This window comes from Balaenoptera physalus (assembly GCF_965194825.1).
Source record: "Balaenoptera physalus genome assembly, chromosome: 18".
Classification (NCBI taxonomy): domain Eukaryota; kingdom Metazoa; phylum Chordata; class Mammalia; order Artiodactyla; family Balaenopteridae; genus Balaenoptera; species Balaenoptera physalus.
This window is the reverse complement of record NC_138899.1, coordinates 22,188,515-22,216,496: the sequence shown is the minus strand read 5'-3', so window position 1 is coordinate 22,216,496 and position 27,982 is coordinate 22,188,515. Positions and strand designations below refer to the sequence as shown.

The 27,982-nt window shown below is 32.3% G+C and overlaps 1 protein-coding gene across 2 annotated transcripts in view; it reads right to left on the bottom strand.

Moving 5' to 3' along the window:
• SLITRK6 (SLIT and NTRK like family member 6) overlaps positions 1–27,550 on the bottom strand; it is an 881,594-nt gene extending 854,044 nt beyond the window's left edge. Inside the window, exons 1-2 of one of the 2 annotated variants that reach the window (XM_082434619.1) lie at positions 21,589–27,550; positions 186–19,233 (exon numbers count right to left, since the gene is read on the bottom strand). In XM_082434619.1, the coding sequence (XP_082290745.1) occupies positions 16,682–19,210 (2,529 nt within the window). In that variant the 5' untranslated portion in view covers positions 19,211–19,233; positions 21,589–27,550 and the 3' untranslated portion in view covers positions 186–16,681. Of the gene's footprint in view, positions 1–185 lie in introns of both variants that reach the window. The other variant, XM_082434618.1, reaches the window with a different exon arrangement.
• Positions 27,551–27,982: the final 432 nt, after the last annotated feature.

Below are 27,982 nucleotides of genomic sequence, written 5' to 3'. Positions count from 1 at the left end.
ATTTTGATTTATTACATCTTGAAAAAAAAAAACAATTAACCTTTGGAACCACAGTTGTCCAAGGACATTTTTTAAAAGTTCATTGTAAATGTTGTGTGTAATAGCAGTGATGTAGACAGAACAATCGGCGGGCCAATGTCACAGTACAGAAAAAAAAGGTGAGAGTAGAGAACACCAGAAATAACATTTTTTTTTTTTTTTTTTTTTAATTAATTTATTTATTTATGGCTGTGTTGGGTCTTCGTTTCTGTGTGAGGGCTTTCTCTAGTTGTGGCGAGCGGGGCCCACTCTTCATCGCCGTGCACATGCCTCTCACTGTCGCGGACTCTCTTGTTGCGGAGCACAAGCTGCAGACGTGCAGGCTCAGTAGTTGTGGCTCACGGGCCTAGCTGCTCCGCGGCATGTGGGATCTTCCCAGACCAGGGCTCGAACCCGTGTCCCCTGCATTGGCAGGCAGATTCTCAACCACTGCGCCACCAGGGAAGCCCAGAAATAACATTTTTTGAAAAAAAAATCTAACTCCAGAAATTTCTCCTGGAGAATGTTTAACAGATTGTGGCCAACTACCAAAGATGCCTTATTTTTAAAGAATTATCGTGTTAAAAAATAAAAGGATAATACATTTAATTATTAAGGTGTTTTATTTTAATACCTATAATAACGTTTTTAAAAACCTTTTTTGGCAAATATATTTTAAAGGCATAGAAAAAGTATAGATTTTAGAGTCTTTTAACTGAGACATTTAAAATTATACTGACTCTAAACCTCCAGTTAGATCCAAGTACTGGGAGATCAGCTCGGTGCTTTTTGACCACCTAGAGGGGTAGGATAAGGAGGGTGGGAGGAAGACGCAAGAGGGAGGAGATATGGAGATATATGTATATGCATAACTGATTCACTTTTTTATAAAGCAGAAACTAACACACCATTGTAAAGCAATCATATTCCAATAAAGATGTTTAAAAAATAATAATAATAATTTGGAAATGTCACATATTGTATTTAATAGTTTTGTTAACTGCTTCCAGCATCTCAGGTATATTTGACCTATTTAAATCATAAATGATCACTCATGAACAGTGCCTCTTAACTGTACTAGTAGGGCTAGACATGAATTGTCAGTTAGCAAGAAAACTAGAAAACATAAAAAGTCAAGAAAATGAAATGTAAATCAACTTAGAATAAAGTCAAATAAATCTTGAAAATAGACCTCCTACAAGAAGAACACAATTTACAGACAAGGAGCTGCTACTATAAAAATTTAATTTAAAAACCAAAACGTATCTCTGCTTCTCTTTAGATCCATTATCACCCATCAAGAGTGTTAATGATATCCTGAGATCCATGTCAGCATGGATCATAAGCATAACTTATGATGACATGATGAATACAAGGAACGTTTCAATTTATAATAGCAAGAATGTTCAGCAGATATGGTGCTTTTATTATGGGATATTTAAATAAAAGAAGGACATTGAAACAACTTTAGTAGGAAACAGAAATCAATTGCAGAAAAAGAGGCATCATGCTCAGTGAGTCCAAAATAATCATAATATTTATTCATTGCAATTATTTCTAGCATCTTTCTGCATTCACTGACTGGCACTTTGTTTCTTGTTGTTGTTTTTTTTTGTTTTTTTTTTGTTTTAACATCTTTATTGGAGTATAATTGCTTTACAATGGTGTGTCAGTTTCTGCTTTATAACAAAGTGAATCAGTTATACATATACATATGTCCCCATATCTCTTCCCTCTTGCATCTCCTTCCCACCCTCCCTATTCCACCCCTCTAGGTGGTTACAAAGCACCGAGCTGATCTCCCTGTGCTATGTGGCTGCTTCCCACTAGCTATCTATTTTACGTTTGGTAGTGTATATATGTCCATGCCACTCTCTCACTTTGTCCCAGCTTACACTTCCCCCTCCCCGTATCCTCAAGTCCATTCTCTAGTAAGTCTGCATATTTATTCCCGTCTTGCCCCTAGGTTCTTCTGACCATTTTTTTTTTTTTTGGGCAGTCTTTCAAATATGTATTTTAACCCAGGTGACTTTATCAAGTGACTTTATCAAGATTTTGTATTTTTTTTCTGAGAACATATCACATTATTTATGAGGCGTCTCTAAATAATCAAATGATTACTAAAAACTTGAAAAAAATCAAAGTAAACAAATAAAAATAAACCCCATTGTATTCTGCAAAAAAAAAAATCGTGAACAAAAATGTCTTAAGTGCCTATTATAATTTATCACTTAGAAATATGCAAAATATTTGGACCCAGTTAGAAAGTTAAAATATTTCAAAATATTCTCAAGGCAAATCAATCCAAAAAAAACTTAAAATTAAGACTTTACACACTAAGAAGACAAATTATAACAAATTTAATAGACATATATGAAAATCTTCTCATATCATGGTTTTTAGAAATTTAATGTTCTTCAAGTACAGAATAACTATATAATAAAGTAAGAAACAAAGATATTTATATTCCAGTGTTTTTATGATTTAATAGCAAGCTAATTCAATACAGTATTAATATTATATAATATATTAGGATACAGTAAATTTCTTTTGTTTTACATGTAGGCTTAACTATTTGTGGCTGAAAGTTATTTATCAGATTTTCTATTTACTGCTTTTAGATAACCTGAAAAAATACCTTTCCTACATTTGCTTCAATCTCTTCCAACTCATTGTTATTTCTCAGCTTTTGATTCCAAATATTTTGTCAATAACCTTATGACCTCTCACTAATACTGATCCTAACACATCAGTGACTAGTAGCTTTAACAATTTCTGGAATTATTTTTCATTTTTCTTATGTTTTATACCTTTCCCTGGAAGGCAGGTATGTCATCAACAATTCCAGAATGCATTAAAGCATAGAACTATTTACACTGCATTTGTCCATTGACATCTTTGTTCAATTTGGCAAATTTGAATCAAATATTTTAAAAGAACTTCAATTAAAACACTCTCTCACAAGTTTTTTCTTCCTTGCTGTGTATCCTTATTTTGTAAATTCTCCAAAACTAGTTTATAAATAAAACACAATCCTTGATGTGACTACTGTCTTCAAAAATACTTTCTTGCTATGATCTTTAACAATCTATAATAATCTGAAGGTAATATGCTAATAAATTAAAACCTTTAGTGTTTTAACATGAGAAGATAGATGCTATAATATGACCGGAATATAACAGAATAAACTGGTTTTCTCAATTTCTTTAAAAACCAATCTATTGCAACACCCGCATTCTTAATCAATTGACCAAATAGACAATTCTAAGTTGCAAGACAATAAGTCACCATCCTCACACAATATAAGAATTTTAGGAAAAAAGAGTAAAATTATAGGTAACTTTATCTTCTGCTATTGTCTTAAATCACCATCACCAAGATGTTAAAATTTCTCAGTAAAATATAGTTTTCTTTTCTATAAATGTCTGCACCTTTTGAATTCCCATCAATAGTGGATGTGTTTCAATTTCTCAACATCTTCATCAACACTTGTGACCTTTTGGTTTTGTTTTCTTAATGATAGCTATCTTAAAAAATTTGAGGTGATATCTCATAGTGGTTTGTAAGTTGCATTTCTCTGATGATTAGTGATTTTGAGCACATTTTCATATACATGTTGGCCATTTGTATGTCTTCTTTGGAGAAATGTCTATCGAAGTACTTAGCCCAGTTTTTAATCGAGTTATTAGCTATTTTTGCTATTGAGTTGTAGGTGTTCCTTGTATATTTTTGGAAATTAACCCCTCATCAGATGTACGGTTTACAAATATTTTCTCCCATTCTATAGGTTGTCTTTTCATTTGTTTGATTGTTTCTTTTGCTTTGCAGAAGCATTCTAGTTTGATAAAAATCCAACTTGTCTATTTTTGCTTTTGCTGCCTGTGATTTTGGTATCACAACTATGAAATCATTGCCAAGACCAGTGCATATAGCTTTTATCTTATGTGTTCTTCTAGGAGTGCTACAGTTCCAGGGACTTACCTTAATGTCTTTAATCTGTTATACATTGATTTTCTTGTATGATGTAAGATAAGTGTTCAATTTAATTTTTTTGCATGTGGATATACAGTTTTCCCACCACTAATATGCAGGTTTCTCAAAAACTAAAAATAGAGCTACCACATGATTCAGAAATCCCACTTTTGGGTATTTATCGAGAAGAATTGGAATCAAGATTTTTGAAAAAACATTAGCGCCTCCATGTTCATTGAAGCACTATTCATAATAGTCAAGGTGTGGAAACAACCTAACTGTCCATGACAGATGAAAGGATAAAGGAAATATGATATATACACACAATGAAATATTGTTCAGCCTTTGAAAAAGAAAATCCTGCAGTATGCTACAACATGCACGTATCTTGAGTATGTTATGCTAAGAAATAAGACAGTCACAGAAGGACAAATTCTGCATGATTCCATTTATATGAGGTATTTAAAATAGTCAAACTAATAGAAGAAAAGCAGAGAGCAAAATGGTGGTTGCTAGGGGCTGGAAGGAGGAGGAAATGGGGAGATGCTAATCAAGAGGTATCAAGTTTCAGTTATGCAAGATGGATAAGTTCTGCTGTACAATATTTTGCTTATAGTTAACAATGTTATGTTATATACTTAAAATCTGTGAAGAGGGTAAATTTCATCTTAAGTGTTCTCATTATAATAATTTTTTAATGAACTATCAAACATTCCCAGAGAATATTTATAATTTTCTTGTCCAATAATTAGATTTTGGAATATAGAATATACATGTTAAGAGGAACAAATTCCTATTCCTTTCATTTCTTAGAAGATGACAGTGGTAGTATTAAATTAATATTTCCTAGTGAATTAGTACACATGGGTTCAGTGATTAAAGAATATTTCGAATACAGATTTTCAACAATGATGATATTCCAAAGAAAAAACATTTTTCTCAAACAGTTGATGGAGTTTGACAAAGAACAAAAATTACCTATTACATAATTATGGATATATGTTTGAGTTCCTGCCATGTATATACTCCTCAGCTAAATGTGGGAACACAAGGAAGTATAAAATATACCTCCTGACATCAAAGGCTTTGTAATCTAGACACAGAGATTAGATAATAACAAGAAAGATAACTATATAAGGCAATATATTCTAGTGTCTAATGAAAATTTTTGAGGCTATTAAGGCAAGACTCATTGAGAAGGGAAGTCATGGGCTGAGCCTTTTAGAAACAGAAGGAATAGCATACATCAAAGATATAATATAGGAATATGTGCAAAATGCTCAGAAAAAATCTATAGGTCTTTTGGCTAAAGAAGAGTCAGTTTTTGAGTTTCTGAATACAGTGCAAAATAAATTATTCATTAATCTGTGTTTAAATTTTGAGAAATGTGGAAAAGACTTGGATTAGCTGCTGAAACATATATAATCTAATTTTCAATTTTCTATTAATGATCAAAAAGTGGTTGGGGAATTTTGTAATACTGAAGTTTGAAAGACACTTGCATAGAGTAAATTGCTCATACAAAATTAATCATAGCTAGTTATGTATTTTGGATGGGGTGCTAAGTCTCTCTTATAAAATGAAAAGCTATTGGAAGAATAAAACTGGTTATTTTTTAAAACATTTTATACTCTATAGTGCTTCAGCCTATAATTTGCACTCAATAAGGTGAGTAGGACTTATTGAACTAATATACTTCAATTACATTTTAAAATCAAACTTCCATACCCTTGGATATACTTAAATGTCAGTAAATGCCTACATAAAAATAAATTCTGTTTCATAAAAACTCTTCTAATTTCCAGGTATTTCCTAGCTAATATGTTCTATGATCAACTGGCCTTACTGCTATGTAAAGACATGTTCCTTTTGGAGCAAACTATTGCATTGCATTTATTTTCTCAGTTTAGTCATGATCTAAGGACATATTAGAAGGATCCTAGGTTCTTAATAGAATTCAGGTCATTCAAGGTTAAAGGGAATTACTTGAATGGAAGCTGATGTTGAAATCCAGGTCAGAAAGCCCAACTCTTGCTGCGATGGTGACCCTGCCATGAACAAGTCTTCCCAGCAGCCTCACTGAGGCTTCCTTTTCACCCACGTTGTATGCATAAAGTTCTAAGTACCCAGGAGAGAACAGCTTCAATATATGTGTGAGGAATATCTCAAAAAGTGAGTAAATGCAGTCATCTACTCATACTATTGCCAGCAGTGGTGCTAACCATTTGACACCATCCAAAGTCCACATTCTTAAGTGCTCATTACTTCAGTCACTGTGGACCAAGCACCATCTTTAATAGTGAAACAGAAATGAAAAAACCTGTCCAGACAAATGCAATAGCAATGTAGTAGTGAGAAAAGTACTGCTTAAATGAAATGTAAATGAGATAGTTTGCATTTGACATGCATATTACTTAAGAGTTTGGCTTTGATTTCAAAATTAAAAAGAATAAAATAAAGAGGCATTAAATCTTGTTTATCACAGCAGTGGGTATAGTCAAAATGACAATTTCTTTATTAGCTCCTCTCCAATTAAGAAGTATGATAATTTTAATTTTTCTTTAATATTAGATTAGAATATCTTTTGTTATTTTATAAAAAATTATAATATTTCCAAAGTTATTAAAACAGTATAAATAATCATTTTGGATTTTATAGAGGTACAATGTGTTTCTTGTCTTTTACAAATATTAATTCTCCTTGGATAGTATATACACTTTCCATTTTACCACTCAGTATATCTAGATATTGTTTTCTTAAACTAACCAGATATCTTGACAAAACTGTTTAGAAAAAGGATGATTCATTTGAAAGCCTTCACAGGCTAATTATCTGTATGTTTATACTTTCTTTCTTGCCAACCTCCTTTTATCTGTATAGCATATTCAACTCTGGATAAGAGGAGATCAAACGTAAAACAGTCAATGACAGTTTTATTAGCAGCTAAGATTTTGTCTTTGTTTATAAAGTTGACGCTATGAACTAAAATTAAGTTTGAGGGAATAGATTCACTTAATCCAACAATATTTCTCATAAAAATAATGAAAGATTGGAAATTCCTTTATTCTGCAGATCACTTGCGATCAATTTGTGAGACTCCTTTTATTACCACAATTTAAACATCCAGTGAATTAAAGTCTGGCTCCAAATAATGACAATGAAAAAATCACTAAAATTTCATAGAATTGATTGCAGGTAATTCTGACTCTCATTATCATATTTCCTGAAACTTTCTGTGTAATTTAAACAATAAACTTTATTGTTCTTTTGCTTTTTATTTTAGATTTTTTAAAAGTTCTCATCTTTAATTAGCCTAGTCACAATGACTGACAAATGAAGTATCCTTCAGAATCTGCCACCTCTGTGAATTACATACATATATTTCTTCCCAGCCAAAACGCTGCATTATATTCATCTAATCTTTCTAAACAATAATTGTTCTCTAAACAAGATCTACAAATAAGATCCTCACATATCTTCACATATAAGTTAATAACCTCTCTTCTTGTAATTGAGACACAGAAGGTTGAGTCATCAACAATTTTTGAGAGCTTCAACAGTTAAATGCTTTTTTAAAATTCTATTTGAAGTTTTATTGCTGTGACTATGTGTGACTCATACACTAGCGAAAAGGGTAACAAAAATGTGCTTTTGAAAGGAATAAATATCCCAGGATGAAACACTAGTCCTAGATCAATTCATCTTTCCTTTGAACTTAATACTAATTACAAAATTACGCGTCATTGCATTATTATTTTACTGAAGTCCAAAGCAAAAGGACTGATTATCAGAGAAGTTAATTTTCAAGTGAAAAGGTCAAGGTCATTTGTAATTATTTTCCTTTAGAATTCTATTCCTCTAGGGTTAAAAAAAATGTATTGCAGAGGGAAAAAAATCAGCTAAAGAAACTCAAATATAATGTACCCCTTTAATCTGGAATTTTTCAGAGAAGGGTAGTAGCAATACAGAAAAGGCAGTATTAACTTTGACAAAGGCAACAGGAAATTGTTTGGTGAACTATGACCCTATAGTAAAACTGAAATCTAATCACATCCGGATATGTAATGTGATATGGATTTGGACATTACCTCATCTTGAATCATTTAGGCATCACTGGTAATGTGTTTTTGGACCTGTGAACTGCATAAATATAATTTTGAAAATTTATTTTGAGATGATTTTACATGTCTTTATACATTAACACATATATGCATGTGCATTATTGCTAGCTGCTTCATTTTTTAATGTCTTCCCTAGAAGTGCTGAGACTAACATTTTTACCCAATACTGGCACTATGAATCATTACATTCCTATTTTGATGGATTCTTTTCCCATGATTATTTAACTCAGTATAAGAGCTGGGAAGAAAATAATTTTCTGTGATTTAGAGATCAGTTATTTCCAGGCTTTTTGGTATTATATGCAGCAGTGGCATACAGCTCTTAAGCATCAATAGTGCAGGCACTCTTTCTAGCGGAGAGCAAACACTTTCCTAATTCACTAAATGTAGCATTCCTGAGGAGTGACATTTTTTCTCATATTACTCTCATGTATTTCTCATATTCCTTCCAAATTGTGAATATTTTGCCTGGTTTCCATCCGAATATATACAAAAGAGATGAATCATAAAGAAACATACTTGCCATATGATTCCAGCTGAAACAAAAAGGTACAAAATTGTACTAAAAAACTCCTGGGTATAATACAAACCTTATAAAGGACACTGCTAAGAAGAGTCCTGCTAAGCTCACTGTTTTACATTCACATTCAACACTGTGGCTTCAGGAAATTCAGACCCAATGATCCTAATCTTTATAACTTGACATTTTTCTCTCTTATATGTTACGCCTTGTCAGATATAATATGTAGTGTTAATGGCACTCAAGGATTAAATATAGAGACTACAGATGTAGAAAACAAGTTATGGTTACCAGTGGGTACGGTGGGGGAATATACTGAGAGTTTGGGATTGACACATACACACTACTATATATAAAATAGTTAACTAATAAGGACCTACTGTATAGCACAAGGGACTCTACTCAATACTCTGTAATGGCCTATATGAGAAAAGAATCTAAAAAAGAGTGATATATGTATATGTATAACTGATTTACTTTGCTATACAGCAGAAACTAATACAACATTGTAAATCACCTATACTCCAATAAAAATTTTTAAAAAATAAATAAATAATTACAAATATAGAGACTAAAATAAATTATATTGTAAAAAATGAAACAATCCATTTTAAATTGCATGTGATTTTAAAAACCCAACATATTGTTATTTCAACAAATGGGCATTCACATGCCAAAAAAAAAAAAAAAAGAATCTGAATTCAAACCTTACATCTTTCATGGAAATTCACTCAAAATGGAAATGGATCATGGACCTAAATATAATGCACAAAACCAAAAACCTCTTAGAAAATAACATGGGAGAAAATCTAGGTGACCTTGAATATGGTAATGACTTTATAGATACCACAAGAGGCATTATCCATAAAATAAATAATTGATAAGCTGGATTTCATTAAAATTAAAAATGTCTGCTCTGTGACATACACTGTCAAGAGAGTGAGAAGACAAGCCACAGACTAGGAAATATATTTACAAAAGACATCTGATAAAGATGCATTATCCAAAATACACAGAAAACTCTTAAAATTCAACAACAACAAAAGAAACCACCTTATTTTAAAAATGGGCTGAAGAGCTTAACAGACACCCCATCAAGGAAGATATACAGATGGCAAAACAGCACACGAAAAGATGGTCCAAATCATTTGACATCAGGCAAAGGCAAATTAAAACAATGAGATACCACTACAAAGCTATTAGAATTCCTAAAATCTGGAACACTAACAACACCAAATGCTGGTGAGCATGTGGAGCAACAGGAATTCCCATTCACTGCTGGAGGGGCTCCAAATTGGCACAGCCGCTTTGGAAGACAGTTCGGTGTTTTCTTACAAAGCTACACATACTCTTATCTTATGATCTGAGATTTATGCTCTTTGGTATTACCCAAATGAGTCAAAGACTTATGTCCACATGAAAACCTTCAAACGGATGTTTATAGCATTTTTATTCAAAATTTCCAAAATTTGGAAGCAACCGTAATGTCCTTCAGTAGGTGAATGGATAAGTAAACTGTGGCACATCCAGGCAATTGAGTGTTATTCAGCGCTATAACAAAATGAGGAATCAAGCCACAAAAACATATGAAAGAATTGTAAATGCTTATTACTAAGTGAAAGAAGTCAATCTGAAAAGTCTGCATAGTGTATGATTTCAACTATATGACATTCTGGAAAAGGCAAAACTGTGGAAGCAGTTCAAAGATCAGTGGTTGCCAGGGAGGGATGAACAGACAACGCACAGTGGATTTATGGGGGAGTGAAAATATGCAGTATGATACCATTATAGTGAACACATATCACTATGCATTTGTCAAAACCTATAGAATGTACAGCATCTACAGTGAATCCTAATGTAAGCTAATGAGTTTGGGTGATAAAAATGTATTAATGTAGATTAATCAATTATAAAAACTGTACCACTCTGGTATAAAATGTTTACATTGGGGATGGCTTGGCTTTTGTGGGACCAGCAGGTATATGGGAACTCTGCATTTTCTGATCAATTTTGCTGTGAACCTAAAATTGCTCTAAAATAAAATTTACTAACAAAGAAAAATATAATCCTTAGTGTTATAAAGCTGTCTTTCTAGTATTCCAATGATAAATTCATTGAAATAATTATCTTTATTTTAACTTACAAGCACTACCACGTAGATGTAGTCCCTTCAGGCAGAGATCTTAGAAAATGGAATAGTGAAAATACCAATATCCGATACCATAATCTCTATATGTATCATAATTCTAACAACACTTATATTACATATTGTGTGTATGTGAAGTTTTAAATCAATGAAATATCATGAGAACTATACCCATTGTATTTTTTGTCTATGCTTGATTCTAAGAAATATGACAGAAATTACATTCTTAAAAAATTGTGTTTGGAAAATATAAGAATATTGATAAATAGTAATTCTGAATTTATAAAAAACTGCATAATAAGTTTCTGTATGCCACATGTGTGTGTTGTCCTAATTCACTAACTCATTGAGCACTCTTCTAGCTGTATCTAAAATGTGCTTTTATACCATTTTGAATAATTTAGAATTATGTAACCTATGTCTAAAGTTACTCAAACATCTATTTTTTCTTCCATGAAATGTTGAGTGTCCTACCTAAACACAGAAGCAAAGTATGTGCAAGGGTAAGACATACATTTTCTATGATTCTATATGGCCTGTAAATATTAATTGTCATGACAGGCAGTCTGGTGAAGACCAGTGCCCTGAGAATGAAACAAAACAAAGTAAACAACAACAATAAGAAAGCATTCCAATTCTGGCCTTCTTACTCTTACTAGTTATGTAATGTAAGGCAAACTCCTTTATTTGTAAAATGAGAAAATTAGAATAAACTCTAGAAGTTTATGATGTGCTGATATCTCAGAATTGTGTCTCCTGCATCATAATACAATGTCTTCAGATATATATTTTCTAAGCCAAAATACTTCAGAATGCTAGGAATAGGCCCAAAACATGTCCCTGAAAGCCTTAATTGATGAAATCATATGTAGCACTTAAACTGAAATTATTCTTCCAGAATCATGACTCCTCTGAACTTTATTGTTCCTTTTCTTATTCTACCATGTATCAGTATATTAACTTAACAACAGTATGAGTCATGAAAACAAAGTAATGGGGACTTATATATCTTTAGACTGCTCATAACACCAAATAAAGGGATGGAAATACATTTAACATCCATTCACTAATGATAATTTCATCATTGATAACACCACGAATTTAAAATTGAACATGTTCATCTTGGCAACAAAATGATTCGTTTTGTGTGTAGCATCTGTTCAAGAACTTTATAACACCAAATATGATGACAAGACAATGAAACGCCTGGAGATTTACACAGGCAACTCAAAATACCTTACCATTTACAGATAATCGATTTTCTCACTGGTAGAGCCTTAGAGATGTAAGAGGCAATAATTATTTGTGGAAGGTCAGGTCTTCTGCTTTCCATATTTCACATTTCTGAAATAATTCTCTATTTTAAAATTGTGCAATTTTAAATCATTTTAATTGGAAATACATGAATGATTCTGTGTATGTGTGTACAATTTGTTGTTTTGAATTGTTTCCATTCTTTATTCACTAATCTGTTGAAAGACATTCACTAACAGAAGAGTATTTGTCTAATTGTTTATACTTTCAAAGCAGCTAGGAAAGGATTCTACATCTGGCAGTCTCCTCTATGTTCCATATACATAAGAATAGATGTGTGTATAATAAATATAAATTCAACTTAAAAAAACTAGATGGGTTCTAGAAAATAGATAATGGAGTTTATTTCCATATAAGACAGAAAGTTGTTAAAGAATATAATTTTAATAATATAATCATCTTATAATTCAATGATAAACAACTATTATGTCCTATAATTTATTATAGTTATAAGTCTCAGGGAATATTTGGACAAATATCTATGTTTCAGCATGTATGGAATTGAAAAGTCACAAAGAAACATTGTATTTTTAATCACATGTGTGCTCCTCATCAAAGAGATCATTCTTGATTTGGCTGCCCAGATATATAGGACCACTCCTCCTTGTAACTGTCTCCTTTCCTATTATAAAAGATTGTGCTTGTATGATATCCCATCTTCTCAGGAAGAAAACTGCAGCCATTCATGCTTGAACCAACAAAGTGTTCAGGGAAAAGAAATAGAGAAGAAACCTCAAATTCATTGTAAAACCATTTTCCAATTACCAGGAGATCCAAACTTCTCTAAATAGTCAGGATTTTCTGAACATGGATACCCCTTTTCACGTAGAGATCAGCCTCCTCCAAAGATAATTATGTAGAATGTCTTATATATAACAAATATTGTGATCTTCCCTTAGATATATATTTGTTTGATTGTGTTAAAAAAAATACCAGATTATTGCCCAACAATTCTGCAAGTTATTAGTATTCTTCTTCTTTTAAAAGTACCTTTGATTATACCTCTATTAGTTATCATAGAATAATAAATAATACAAATAAATTACACATATGAGACTATCTATCATTATCTATTTCATCTTTAGTAGTTCTCCAAAAAATATATATATGTAGTCATATATATTTATACATATAATTATGTATGTATTGCCAAAAATTTCATTCAGGTTTTTCTCTCACATCTTAAAGAAAAACCCAAATGAACTTTTTGGCCAACCCAATATATGTAAAGATATAAACCACTATATTAAAAATTTGCTTTTTAATGACAAGGGGATAGTCATATCACTTTTTTCAATCCTAGATTAAAGTTTAAACGTTTTAAAGTAATTGAATCAAAGCATGAAGGCAGCTTAGATGATACTGATACTTCCATTTACTTACTATTAGAGCAACAAGGAAAAACTTTCCTCTGTGATATGAGATTGATTCAAGAGGGAGAATCAGCATTATTGATATAATCCATTTTTATATAGATTGTAAAATTATCATCCCAGTATGGAGATCAATGGAAGATATCTGAAGAACACTGATAAATTTCCAATAAGTATTTTCATGGTTATTTAGTGAAAATAATTTGTTAAATACACATTAATACAATGTGTGTCTAACAGATTGACAGAATTGAAAGGGTTTCATCCAGTATGATTATACACTACTATCACAGTACTACAAACATTCAAGATTCAGACATGAATCAGAGCTTGCCCTGTTATGCAGTGAACAAAATGTAACTTCTGTTTAAATTTTAAGAAAAAAGAACCCTTGGATAATGAAAAGTCTAATTTTTTTTGAATGCCCAGGTACAATGTAAATAATGCTGAGGATAGTGAATTAGGATTTAAGACTCTGAATCTGACAATTAGTTGCAGAAAGAGACCACCTTGGCCTTGTAAGTAAATAATCAAACAGGGAATATAATAAAAAATATTCCGTAGTGGGAGGGAGAAGACATATGAAACACAGGTAAAATAACCAAAGTTCTGAGTGATTATCACAGGTCACAAGACCCATTAAGAGGTAAAGACCATCACTAGAGTTCCCAACTCTCAACTACTTGTAGTAGGGAAACAAATTACATAAGAAAAGTTTCATCATGAATTAAACAGTTAAGCCCTTAAAATCCCTTACTCTTTGGAAACCATAACTATTCCTACATCATTGCAAGTAATATCCAGACTCTTATAGGGTTTCAGTATTGGGGTTGAACCTAATTTGGAGGATATTTTTACATGACTCCATAAGCAACTTTGTTCTGTCTTTGATTTTAAGTTGAAAAGTGAATATTATATATACAATGAACGAAGATTTTTACAAAATCTTTCCGTCACTCAAAAGAGAAGAATGTTCCTGAGGACATGTGTCTGTCTGCATTCATGGATCCATTCCAAAGATCCTGCAGGCACGGGGATTTCTTAAGTCTCTCTAATACCTCTATGCACTTGATTAGGATCAGGAAATATTGGCAGATACTCTACTGAGCAATAACATGAATTCTGCTCTTGATTTGTTCTTTTCTTTAGAATGTAACATTTAAATTTATGCCTTGGAGGGTTTACTACTCATTATTGCGCTGAATATTTTTTAGTGGATAAACATGTAAAGCATTACATATGCACCCAGATTTCCTTTTAGTAAGTGTTAATTTAAAAAAGAATTCCCATCTTTGTCCTTTCCAACCTTAAAAGTTAATGGAGAAATTTAGGTTTTCAATGGACCTTTTAATATATAATATTTTATTGCTTTATATTAATATATGCAATGATTTTTTAAAAACTTAGTGATATGATGTCATAATGGACTCATAACTGTTCTTCATACCATGCCACACAGGCTCCTACTGTTTTTAACAGGGAAGTCTTCTCGTTCAAAATCAAATCAACAATGTATATTTAGCTAGTAGTGCAGAAAGTTGAGTGTTGAAGACCAACACATTTACTAGAATATTCATGAATCACTAAAATAGGGTAAAGTAAATGAAAAAATCCTTCCTCATAGGAAATATGTTCCTTCCTAACCTTGTGCATGGATCTGAGTGGTGTTCAGGAAACAGAACTAAATTACCTTAATTCCATTTTGCCTTGTGAAAATCTGCTGTATGATTGATTCTATAATCAGAAAGAAGAAAATAAAATCATTTCTGTTTGTATTGAGTGGGAAAATGATTTGCCAGAGAGGGAAAACCACGGGTCAGACTTAAAGTTTGGCTCCATGTCAATCACATTGAGACACTTAATGGCCTTTTTGCACGTGGTGAAGAAACTGCTTCTGTGTGGGTGACAACAAACAGAAATCTTGTTTGTGCTTGTTTGTGCTTGTGTGCCTGCGTGCATGTGTATGCGTTAATCCTGACTTGACTGAATTACAGATTAGACTAACTGAAGAAAGCACATTTAAAAAGAGGGTTTTCATTTTAGCTTTATTGTAGTGAGCAGTATTTTTAATTTTCTTGAAAGGCACCCAAGAATAATTACCTTTGTGAACCAAAAATATACAAAACTGTACAGAATAAATAGATCATAAAAATCTAGCTATACTTTCTTGTAAAATAAAGCTGCATTGTCCCAGTCTTGAGACAACTTAAACCACTTACCCTTTATATGTGCCTTTTGCTACTAATGTATGGCAACTACCAGTTTACATCAATAAAAATAAAATAATATTTCCTATTTGCTTTACACCTGCAAATTCTTACTTGCCACAAGAAACATATTTCTACTGTGGTATTCAAATTTACAAAGGATTAATGCTATGAAAGAAACCAAACGTAATAGATGCACTAATCATATTTACAGTTGAATATCAGTAGCATTTAAAAAATATCTCAAGAATAAGAATTAAACTTTGAGCACAAATGACGTACCTTAATTCACAGCAGCATTAACAAGATTGTCCACACAAAATGTGCAGAAAAACCAAAAAGTTTTCTTATTCATTCCACCTGAACTGTTAATCATTTTTATTTTTAAATTCAGAAAGCATAGCAGTGACATTTTTTAATCATCAAAGGTTCAAAGTTATGAGCCACTCAGCCTATATAATTCAACCTTCCATTTTTTCTTTACTGTTACTATTTGTAATTTTAAAGTTCCAGTTCCTTTTGCCTTTATTGCAAGAAAACTAGGTGTGTCTAACAATTTACATTTTTGTAGTATATATACTGGTTTTATAAACAATATATTTCTTACATATTATAATTACATATACAGGTATACTTTTTAAATGACAAAATCCAATTCTATTTAATCCATGGGTAATATAACTCAAGAAAATAAGGGTTGCTTAAATTTTGAACCCTTTTAGATGTGCAAGAGGACTTCTATGAAACACTTTATGTATATGGGAAAATATTACTATAATCCTTGAATGATTTACATGTAAGGATTTATTTTATTGGGGATAGATAAAATTGCCTGAAGACAATGCAATGGCTTCTCCCAGTGATCCCTGAGTTTCTTTTTCTTCTTTTTTTCCCATAGGATTACTGCTGTGCTTAAGTTCTGATTAATGATACACTCATATAAGGCACTTATTTACAAGGTCTGGACTTAAGACAGAATCACAGCGTTTTTGCAAAAGCTTTCAAACTCTCTATGTTTGTTGCTCCAGGACTTCTAAGTAGTCAGGTTCAGCATGTAAGTTAGCTTTCAGCTCAAAATACTCATTTTTAGTCTGTTCCACTAATACCTTCCTTGGCCTTGAGTACATTAATGTCTCCATCAACTTTAACTCTTCATGGGCTCCTGGATAATGTACATCCATATCAGGCTGAAGTTGAGCAATGTTTTTCCTTAGGTATTCTGTGATTCCCAGTTGCTGAAGTTCTCTTTCTTTCTCTAAAATGTTCCTATATAATGAACTGGCATCCTGGAAGGATAAAAATTCAGTGGATTGGTCTGTGACTTTGTACTTCATATTTGATCCTGTGAGTGGGGAATGATTTTCTCGTTCTAAGAGACTTCTTTGGAGATGTTTTGCATCACTTCCCTCTTTCTCATTCCTTTCTTCTTCTTCTTCCAGATGCTTCGAGCCAAAGGATGGGCTTCTATAGACATGAACCACGGGGCTCACCATGTGCTGCTCATAGAGTGATGCTGTGGGTCTTTCAGTAGTGTGGTGAGTTGTTTTATGGCCGTACATGCTATATTGGAGATGCACAGGACTGTTGTCTCTCATCTGTTCATCAGCTTGTTTCTTTTTGTATCTTCTCCTACGGTGAAGAACAAGAACCACTATCCCTGCAGCACAGAATACGATAGTTATGAATACAATCAGCAGTCCTAGTATTAAAACAGATAGTGGTACAGCATCGGTAAGTGATTTAAAAATAGTGTCCGCTGTAGTTGTGGTTGTAGGAGTATTGACTATTACGTAACTAGTCTGAGTTGGCAGGGATGGGTTATTGACCAAACCTGGGCAAAGAAGTTCACTGTTGAGTGCTTTCAATTCCTTTTTGTCTAGGTGCTCTGGAGAGGTGCAGAGTATTTCATTTGTCACTGTGTTCTTACTTAATTTTTGTATCCATTGCTGCAATCCAACCAGGTCACAGGAACAATCCCAGGGGTTGTCCTCAAGGTCAATCTGGGTCAGTAAATCAAGGTCATCCAAGATATTACTTACAGGTAGATGGGTAAATTGGTTTGTTTTAAGGTTTACCCTCATTAGAGGAACCCCTGAAAAAATATGTGGTGGTAAAACTTGCAGGAGGTTGTTGTTTAAATAGAGGACTTTAAGTTTAGGCATTGGGTTGAAGCTACCAGGTAATATTTCCTTAACGCCATTGTATTCAAGATATAAATACTCAAGATTGTGGAGACCAAGGAACATACCTCCACTTAACTTAGTCAGATGGTTACCATTCAGATAGAGCTTTTGTAATCTTGTTAAATTCATAAACGATCCCTCTTCGAGAACCTCAATACGATTGTTTCCCAAGTGAAGCATTTCCAAAGTGAAGTATTCCACTAGATCAGACTTCATTAAGGTGTGAATAATATTCCCTGCAAGAATAAGCTTTCTAGGATTTTGTGGAGGAGGTTTTAGATCTGATAAGCTTTCAATATTGCGCTCTTGACAGTGTATTAGAAGTCCTGATGGGGAGAGTACTTTGCAGTTACAAGGAATAGGACAGTAGAGTCCTGGAAGTTGAGTGAATGGCTTTGTAATATAAGGTATTAAACCTGGTGCTTTGGTGGGTGGTTTTAAAAGAGACATGGTCTTGGTTGACATGCGACTATCACTTATTGAAGATGTTACTGCCAGATGCAATGATCCTGAAGGATCCTCGTGTTCTTCATACACTGGCGGAGTGGGGCAAATTGATTCCTTTTTCAGCCGGCTTAGTATGCTTCCTTTGAAAAATGGAGGGCTGTTGCACACAATATCACCAATTATAGACTGAGGGGGCATGTTTTCCAACCAAAGTTTTAGCTGTAATAAGTCACAATTGCAGGCCCATTTATTGTCCTCCAACTGGAGATCCAATATTCTGCCAATGTGTTCTAAAAAACCAACATAAGGCAATGTTTGCAACTGATTTCCACGAAGATCTAGATGGGTTAAAGGAACAAATCGAAATATGTTTGGAGGAAGACTCTCAATAGCATTGTCATTTAAAATTAACACTTTAAGTCTGTTGAGCTTGCTAAAGGCACTTGGTTCAATCACTGTAATAAAATTGTTATCTGCTTGTAGGAATTCCAGGTTTTCCAGTCCATGGAAGGTATCCTCTTTAAGAATTTCTAAAGAATTGTGATTGATATGAAGTTGCTTAAGATGGCCAAGGCCATTAAATGCACCAGTCTCAATATCTGCAATATTGTTAAATCCAAGGTGTATTGAGATAGCATTGGTAAGCTCAGAAAAGTCATTTGTGTGAAGCATTGTCAAACCATTCTTTAATAAACTTAAGTGGAAAGGTCGTGATGGTGGCACGCTTATTTGGGATAACTTCTTGATACCTTTCTCTTCACAATTTATTAGCATCGTGCTGTCTTTTTCCTCACAATTGCAAAGAGAGTCACAAGAACCTCTGGCTGAGGCAGAGGACATTGGTGATTGGGACTGTGAAGATATACAGGCAAGGAGAGATGAATACAAGAGATGAATCCAAAGCTTCATGTTGTCCTGTGATGGGTCTGATTCTGTAAGATAAAATGCAATAGCAATGGGCTTTAGTGGCCAGGAGCAGGGAGGAGATGAATCTGACATTTTCAAAATGATAGGTTTTCCTCTAAAAGGCAAAATATTGTTATTCTGAATATATAAATACATTGCTGAGTCCACATTTTCTTTTACAAATATTTTTACAAATATTATGACTGGCAGGTTTATTTTACTTTTAACTTGCATTGTGATAAAAATCTAAAATTTAGGTCAGGGAGAATTTAAAATATTAAATCAATTGTCTTCACATCTACCAAATAATCTGCATTTTAATAGACGTGAGGGGAGCTGGCTAAATGGACCATTGATACTTTGATATGATGCAAAAATGTATACTTGAGAAGACCCTGGCTTTTTTATTTTTTAGCTCAAACTAGATGAATCTAAGGCTGAAGGATTACAATAAAACACAAATATGTAGGTATTAGCTAGAAGCAGAGAGACCTGTAGGGAATTCAAAGATGATCGGTAGAAAGAATGTATGTTTGCATGCATTATGCACTTCCTTTAGTTTTATTTTTGAACTGGATATCACAATATAACATCTAATAACTCTGTGTTTAACCTGCTTTGATTTTGGCTTACGATACTTATTAATTCCATTATTTATTTTAAAACTTTGAGAAAAAATATGTCTCTATGTAGTAAAGCTGAACTTTATGAAAGATTTTGTTTTAACTATGTTGTCTAGGGCAGTTTGTATAAGCCTTGTAGTATCAGATATATATGCTTAAAGGCGTCCATTCAAATTTCACTTCAGTCACACTTTATATTGAATTTCTAGAGGTGGAATATTCACTGCTACTTTTAAATTCTACTATGAATAAGGTTAATATCATAAAAACTAAAGAAGAAAAATTGATCTTTAACACATATTTCAGGCTATTATAAAAGAACAAACAATGCCTCATATAAACTTCTAGCAAATGACTCCCTAATGAGGTCTTGAACCAGGCTTTAGGGCACTGAATGTCATCACATAATTAAGCAGTTGATCTTTATTATAAGGCTTAATTTGCAAACAATGAACTCTAAAGCAAGCTTCACTATATTAAAATATTTGAGGATATCTCTAATTTAGGAAATAAAAAATGACAGTTCAAGATAACAATATCACATATTCCAACTCCTTAAAAATTTAATGCCTGCACCTGACATAGAAGTTAAAAAAAAAAATTCTAACTCTAAAATGACAGCAGTGGTGTGGTAAATACTTTGAAGTCTAATGGTATCTAATTTTATTCCCTTATTTTAAATATTGCACTTTAAATTTATATAGACTAAATCAAAAGGTAAAGAAACACCACATCTTATAACTATTCAATTTTTGGAAATGATAACTGCTTTCATGTTTCTGGATGGAATGTGAACTTTGAATCTAATTAAAAATTACAATTAGATAATACATCCCAGAATCCAATCAATAATCCTGAAAATAAACTTTCATTCCATGAAAATACATTGTCTTATTGAAAACATGTATAGTATGAAGTTTCTGAAAGGTAAAAGGCAACCAAAGACATCAAACAATAGAGTCCCTTTCTATACAAAGGGAAAGTTAGCAGGCTGAATGTTTCCATAGGGAAATAGTTTGATTTTAAACAGCTCTGAGGGCTATGCTTAGAATCAAGCAGCTTGAAGTTGAAGTCTTCAACTTGTGGATTAGCTTCCACAAACACTGAAACTACTTTTCCATAGATTACCAAGAAAGAATACTATGCATTTCACCAGGCACAGTATCTTAAGAAAAGAGTAAATAACTTCCAGATGAGACTCTCTCCTCTCATTATTATTGTTTAATCTTATATGCATTTTCTGCTCTTCAAAATGCCCTAGGGAACAGTTTCTAATCTTTTCAGAAATACACACAAATGTGAAAAGTGATTCTACATTGACAATCTGATACAGTGTTAAAGAGGTCAAAAAATCTCTATTTACATATTTTCAAGTCAGGAAAAAATAAAAGTGGTATACAAAATACAAATAATCTTTTCATATTGTGCTTGTATTTCAAATACAACAATGGTGTTTGGAAGTAATCTTCCCTTCAAAAAGCACAAATAATTCAGTTTCCAATAACAAACTGCATGCTGTAAAAGAAATAGTAGCATATTATTTTACTTGTTCTTCTCTACAGCCAGCTGTTGGACTAAATGTCTGCTGCTCACAGAAAACAGGCATCTGCTAGAGCATTAGTTGTGCCAGTGAGCAAGAATGAAACTGGATATCCTTTAATGCAAAGTTATTTTTTTTTTAAGAGGCAAACAGAAATTCAATCACTTTGGGATAATGCAAAAATAGGTATAAGGAAAGCCTGGAAACATTCATCTTACCTGTAAAGCAAAGACTTCCTGACGTTATCTGTAATGCACAGCTGGAAGAGATGTTCAAAGTAAATTCAGTTTCTTTATTAAAAAAGAAAACACCGACCACCACGTACTTTCTTCTCAAATATCACTTTTTGGCAAGTCCCATCGCTTTATAAAGTTAAAACCTCTGGTCAAAGACAAAATGCTGAGCATTTCATTGAAAATATTTCAAGCAGAGTGCATACTAGATCATCCTGAAGCCGTTGTCCTTTTATTCCCCAATTAAAATTCACGGCATACTTCACAGCTATGCTGACTTTTTTTGCATATAGTTAACCATTTGCAAGCTGCTGAGTGCAGTAAATAAACAAGATGTGTAACAGAGCTGGGATTGATCACTCTTGCTTTCTTAGGCTGTAGATCCAAGCTGCAGCAATGTTCTCTTTCCTCCCTTTCTAGTCTTTCTTGTTAGTTCAGTTTGTTATTAGTCAGATTGCCAAGGGCTGGGAGGTAGGCGTAAATAAAGAGACTTCTTGGCTTTTGACTCAGCCGTTAAGCCCTTCCCCATCAGAGCGTTTTAATAGGCCAGTGTCATTTAACACAAGAGACAGCTCCACCTTGGGACTCAACTCCTCCTCCTGCAAATGGTTTTTCCTCTCCCTTTAAATACCAAATACAGTGCAAGTGAATTTTGATGCAAATAATTACATGTTTCTTTAAATGTTTAATAATATTGTGTGTTATACAGCAGGCTAAATAATACACTATATTAAATTCTCATCTAGCACAGTACTGTACTGTTTGCACATGTGTGCAGAAAAACTGCAAGTATGCTACCAATAGAATAGTTGCTTCAGTTTTATTGTTTTTAACTGGTATTTATGGTCGAAATTGTGCACTATTTAAATCTTAAAATGTTAACGTGAACTGCTTTCCTGAAACATTTGTATTTTTGTATTCACCATTTGAAAAAAAAAATCTTTAAAGCCTCATGTCTGAGACTCTAAGTTTTATACTTCTTTTCTTTCCCTACAGCTAACGTTCAACAATGAGACTAGAAATGAGGTTCTTTTTTCAGGTAGATAGTATTTATTTGGAATGGAAATATGATCAGTTAAAAATACCTTCAAGAATCTTCATTACAAATGGTTGTCTCTAGTTGAAAACAGCCTATCACTTTCAAAAATATGAAATTATGTCTTTCCAGATAAAATGAAACAAGTTAAATGAATATGTAAAAATTACAATAACCTGATTTTTATGGTACTAGTGTAGGGAGCATTTTTTTCCTATAAAGATTATATTTAAAAAGTTACTTGTCTCTTCAACTCTTAAAAGTTTCTGAATCATCACAAATAAAACTCTAAACTGTCAGATTCTTTATTTCCCCAAATACCTATGTTTTAAAACTCACTCCTCTTTACCTACATTCCAAGGACCTGGACTTTTTCACAGCCAAAATGAATATACTAGATGTTATCATTTATTCATTTTGAAACAGTCTGTGTTTAGAAACACTCTTCCCTATAGGTTCTAGAGGTTACCTATATTATATTAGGTCTCATTTCAGAAAAAGTATTTTTTAAGAGGTTTTATGCAGCTTACATCATCGAAACAGGAAGATATCAGATTAGATTATTATCCGCAGTTATGCACTCAAATTCACAGAGTTTTCATATCCTTAATGTGGAATAGTTGTTTTAAAAGCTAAGGATTTTGAGGCAATTTCTAATATTCTCACCTTTTCTTTATTTTACAGCTTCTAAGTTCCTCATTTATTTTAATAGCACTGTGTGCTTTGATAGAATAGAGATTATAATACAGATGAGGGTGTGGAGAAAGAGAATAAAGATAAGGAATAAGATAATAAAGAGAATAAGAGAGAATAAAGGAAATGAATTACTTTTAGGCACAGTCTGCTGCTAACTGAGAGCCAAGTTAACTTAAATCAGTCTAATGATTTAGACAGGTGGTGAGAAAACAGAGTTAGAATCAGTGAGAAAACAAGGAACTAGAAAAATCTTTCTTCTAACACTGTAGACATAATTCTCCAAATGCATTCATTTAGGTTTTGGAGGCAAAATCACAGGAGAAATGCTCTGGAAGTATAGTCTGTGGTGGAAAAGTTGTTCAAATAGCCATATGGGACAAATGGAAATAAATTCCTTATAAATTGATATATCTCCTCCAGCTTGAGGATGTGTTGATTTTATTCATAATATATACCTAGTATATATTTGATGTAATTTTTCTTGAATCCTTTGCCTATATATAACATGTTATCTTTTTCATGCATGAATTACTGGTTAACTACACAATAGTCAGGGATAAAAGGAGTGACTAACAAGCCTTTGAAAAAATTCTCTACAATTTTCATAAGTTTTGGGTGGGAACATAAAGAAAGGTTAAGTAAAGAATTATTGTTTGAGAAACATTCTGTAGCTTTTAACTTAATTCAAAGGAGTAATATTGATAATGAATTACTTAGCATTACCTCAAAATTAATAGTAAAGTACATAACAGCACATTTGAAATGATTATAGCTAAATCCACCAAGCTCTATGTTTTGTTAACTACAGCTCCTCAGTTGTTTCACTAAGTCAATAATGCAGTCATTCTTTCCAAAATGCTCATGGCAGAATGTGTTAATTATTGTTGGACAACATTTATTTTAGCAACATTTTTAATTTCCAATGATTACCTGGAAAAGTATTTTCCAGTGTAGCTTGCTCCAAGTTTTAATAATAAATATCTTAAGTGATCATAATAAATACTCAATTTTATTACTCTTTTCACATAATTTACCCCAGTGACTCCACATCGGAAAATACTAAAAAGTAATCGTTTTTAATCATATCTTCTAAGTTATGCTTTTTAGACTGTGCATCTTCAATAGCAAACGTGAAAGTGTTCTTGTCACATTGAAGAGTACCAAGCAGTCAAAAGAAATAAACGTATCTGTGTTAGTCTCCTTAGAGCAGCAGCATATGTAAGGCAGCACAGTAGTTTCGATATCAGGACTTAGGAGAAGGCCTCTCCTTCCCTGCTTATCCAATGCGACACAGACCAGATGGAAGAATATTTTATGAAATTTATTGGACCAATAGTTTATCTGGAACAAAGAGAATAAAAAGAACAAGATTGTTCACTGGAAAGAGGGAAGAAAATTAACAGTGAAAGAGATTTATTAATTCTGTATAGGTCTAGTTCTACTTCAGAACACCTGCCCACCTTCTTCAGTGCCACATTTAAGTGGTCAAGTGAAGATGTATAGCAGATTGATTCCAACTCAAGAAAATGGAAGGTTTGAGGTCTTTGCACCATGTGCGGTGTAGAATGAGACATATTTAAATACTCTGAAGGTAGAATGTATCATACTTGGTGACTCTTTGGGGATGGTAATACTACGGATGGTCTTTCAATATTCATTGGTGATTTCATTCTTTTAAGAAAGAACTTAAAGAAATAAGTCTAAATAAATGTCACTTTTTAAGTAAATACTTGTATCATTATTGTAAAAGAAAAATACAGCACACATACTTGAGAAACAGATATTATTGTGGGCTCTGTCCGCTCTGTACTCTCAGGGAATTACAGTGAAATTCATGATAATGCTATGAAGACTGAATATTACAAATATCTGCAAATAATATCTAAATTTATAGATCTGTAGAGATCTTGTACACTGGTTTTATAAACATTAATAAAGACATTTTGTTTTTTCTTATTTCGAAGTAAAAGTTTTCTTTAAAATAATAATGCAGTAAAGTCTACTTGAAAAAATAATTTGACTTATATACATAAATCCTATTCACAGAAAATAATAATAAAAGAATATTGCCTATCTTTCACAATGCCATGCTATACAGTAACCTTTGAATTTGATTCCCAAATATTGAACTTAGGATTCTCTTTCATATTTCACTGAAAGAGAAGCCCAAAACTCTTTACTATAATTACTTACTTTTTTGGTTCTGTTAGAGTCAGAACATAATCATTATGGATACCTTCACTTCTGACAATAACACGCAATTTAACTAAAGGAATGTGACATTTTATGAGGAAGAATAGAAGATCTTCTCACCTTTCACCAAAAACCTCTTGGTATATGAGGACATTTGCACACATTCATCAAGAATAATGTCATCTCAGTGAAAAGTCTATGTATCTTAGAAAAATTTATATGATTGATATATTTTATAAAGTGACACATGAATGGGTATTTAGGAAACTTGCCTTTTGCATTGAACATTTAATAAAAAGTTTAATTTGTTACTTAAATCTTAAGTTTCCTTCATGATCAATTTGATCTGAGAACAAAAGTATAAAACTAATAATGGAATTGCCTTATTCTAAGAGAGGTCTTACAATAAAACTTCCTGTTTTGATTTGAAATCTGCTGACACAAAGGAACTCTGATATCATTGATTAACCTGGAAAAACTGAAAACAAAACAAAAAATTCCTCCCGGAAGCTTGGACTGTAAGTTTTCTTGTCTTCATAACAACAACAACAACAAAATTCCCTACTTCAAATGGATGACTAAGAAGACTTTTTTCTGAAGAAAAAAAGAAAAAAAAGTTGCAAAAAAACAACTAAAAAATGTTGATGGATGTTTCCATGATGAATAATGAGCAGTGTTCAAGAGAAACAGGTCCAGTGGAATAATGGTAGACTGTGGATTATATGATTGTAAAGACTCATTGAGGGAAGGCTAGTGTCTACTTCATATTTTTTTTCCCAAGAGTTGCACATAGAAAACAAATTAGTTATTCAAGTTCAATAGTTTCTTTGTACGTTCTCATTATCATGTAATCTTAGGACATTTACTTACTTTTTCTCAGGAACATATAAAGATTTATTTTTTAATTTTTGTCCACATTACAAAACCTAATGATGAAAATAAAAAATAAAAAAATTGATCCCATGGATCTTTCCAAATGTTGTCATATGGCAGATATTATAACACAATCTGTGTAACTATATTACTTTGTATTCAGATGATTCACAGTAATCATAGGTAAATACCACTGAATCAAATATGCATGATAGGCTTCGTGGACCACCTACAGAGGATTTTAAATTTCTGGATGTCTTCCTATTGCCCATCACAATTCAGACCTCACTGCCTCTCCCTATCACATATTGCTGTGTCACTGAAGGCTGCAAACTTACTTTAAGAGTTTTAATCTTGTAATTGTGATATTCAACCATTTTTTATAAAATATGTCAGTTTCATTTTGTTCAACATATTATTTCAATAAGATAAAGCTGTAAATATCATGAGCTTGAATATAATGTATATATAGAGAGAAATAAATTTCTTTGTTACAACTGGATCTATGTTCTGTAAAGAAAGAAAATAATTGGCAAGGTACACATGTTTGTTGAGAAATATATGTACATAGTTCAACAGATGATTCAGTATTTTTTAATTTTGCGTTTTTAATTTGATAACGGTAGAGTTAATATAAAAAGACATTTACTGAACTATTAATGTCATCACTGGAGTATTAATATTAACCAAGAAAGTGAATGAATTATCAGTGACAGATTCCACTGAATAATGTTGACTTTTTTTGTTAACAGAAATCTTGCCAAAAAACTCCAAACAAAATAAGAAATATTACATTTCGATATATAATATTTTTAAAAGTGTTACATAACTTAGAGAATAAACTTTTGAGTTGTAAATAATTCACTCAGATACCCAGGGAAAGATAGTCCTTCAGAATCAATCTCTATTCAACATGCCAAAAATGCATTTATAACTTACCTACACACCTACATGAAGATAAATATAAATCTTTTTGTTAATATAATTATCTTTTTGATGCTTTTATTGTATACATGTTACTTTATTAATATCCAATATATCTTCTGAAATAATTGAGGTTTTCTTATGACATATTTTGAAAGTATATACATTCTAGGTATATATATTCTATATATCATTACTATGTATATTGTAGGTTCAAGAAAATAAGTCCAGTATTGTTTATAATTTTCATGTTCCCCTACATTGAAATAGTACATAAATTATTATGATATATGATAAATAACAAATACCAATAAAGTATTAAGACTAATAAATTCTAATAAAAATTAAGACCTAGTAATCAGGCAACCATAATAAGTTAGACTTGTTTAAATTGACAGACATCCTTTGTTGTTTTTTGGGAGGGAAAGGACAGAGGGAACAAGTTAGTTTTTGATATATCATACCAGATTTTCTGGGGAAATAAAAAATAAAATCTAACCCTCATAAAACACTCTTTTGAACTAAGAAGGACTTTCAATTCCTTTAGCCTCAAATAGTATTAAATTTGAAGTCACATGACTACAGTAAAACAAATACTCCTTGAAATATTTTGTTGCCTTTTCTTTGGCTAATTATAATCAGAGAGGAATTTCTAAA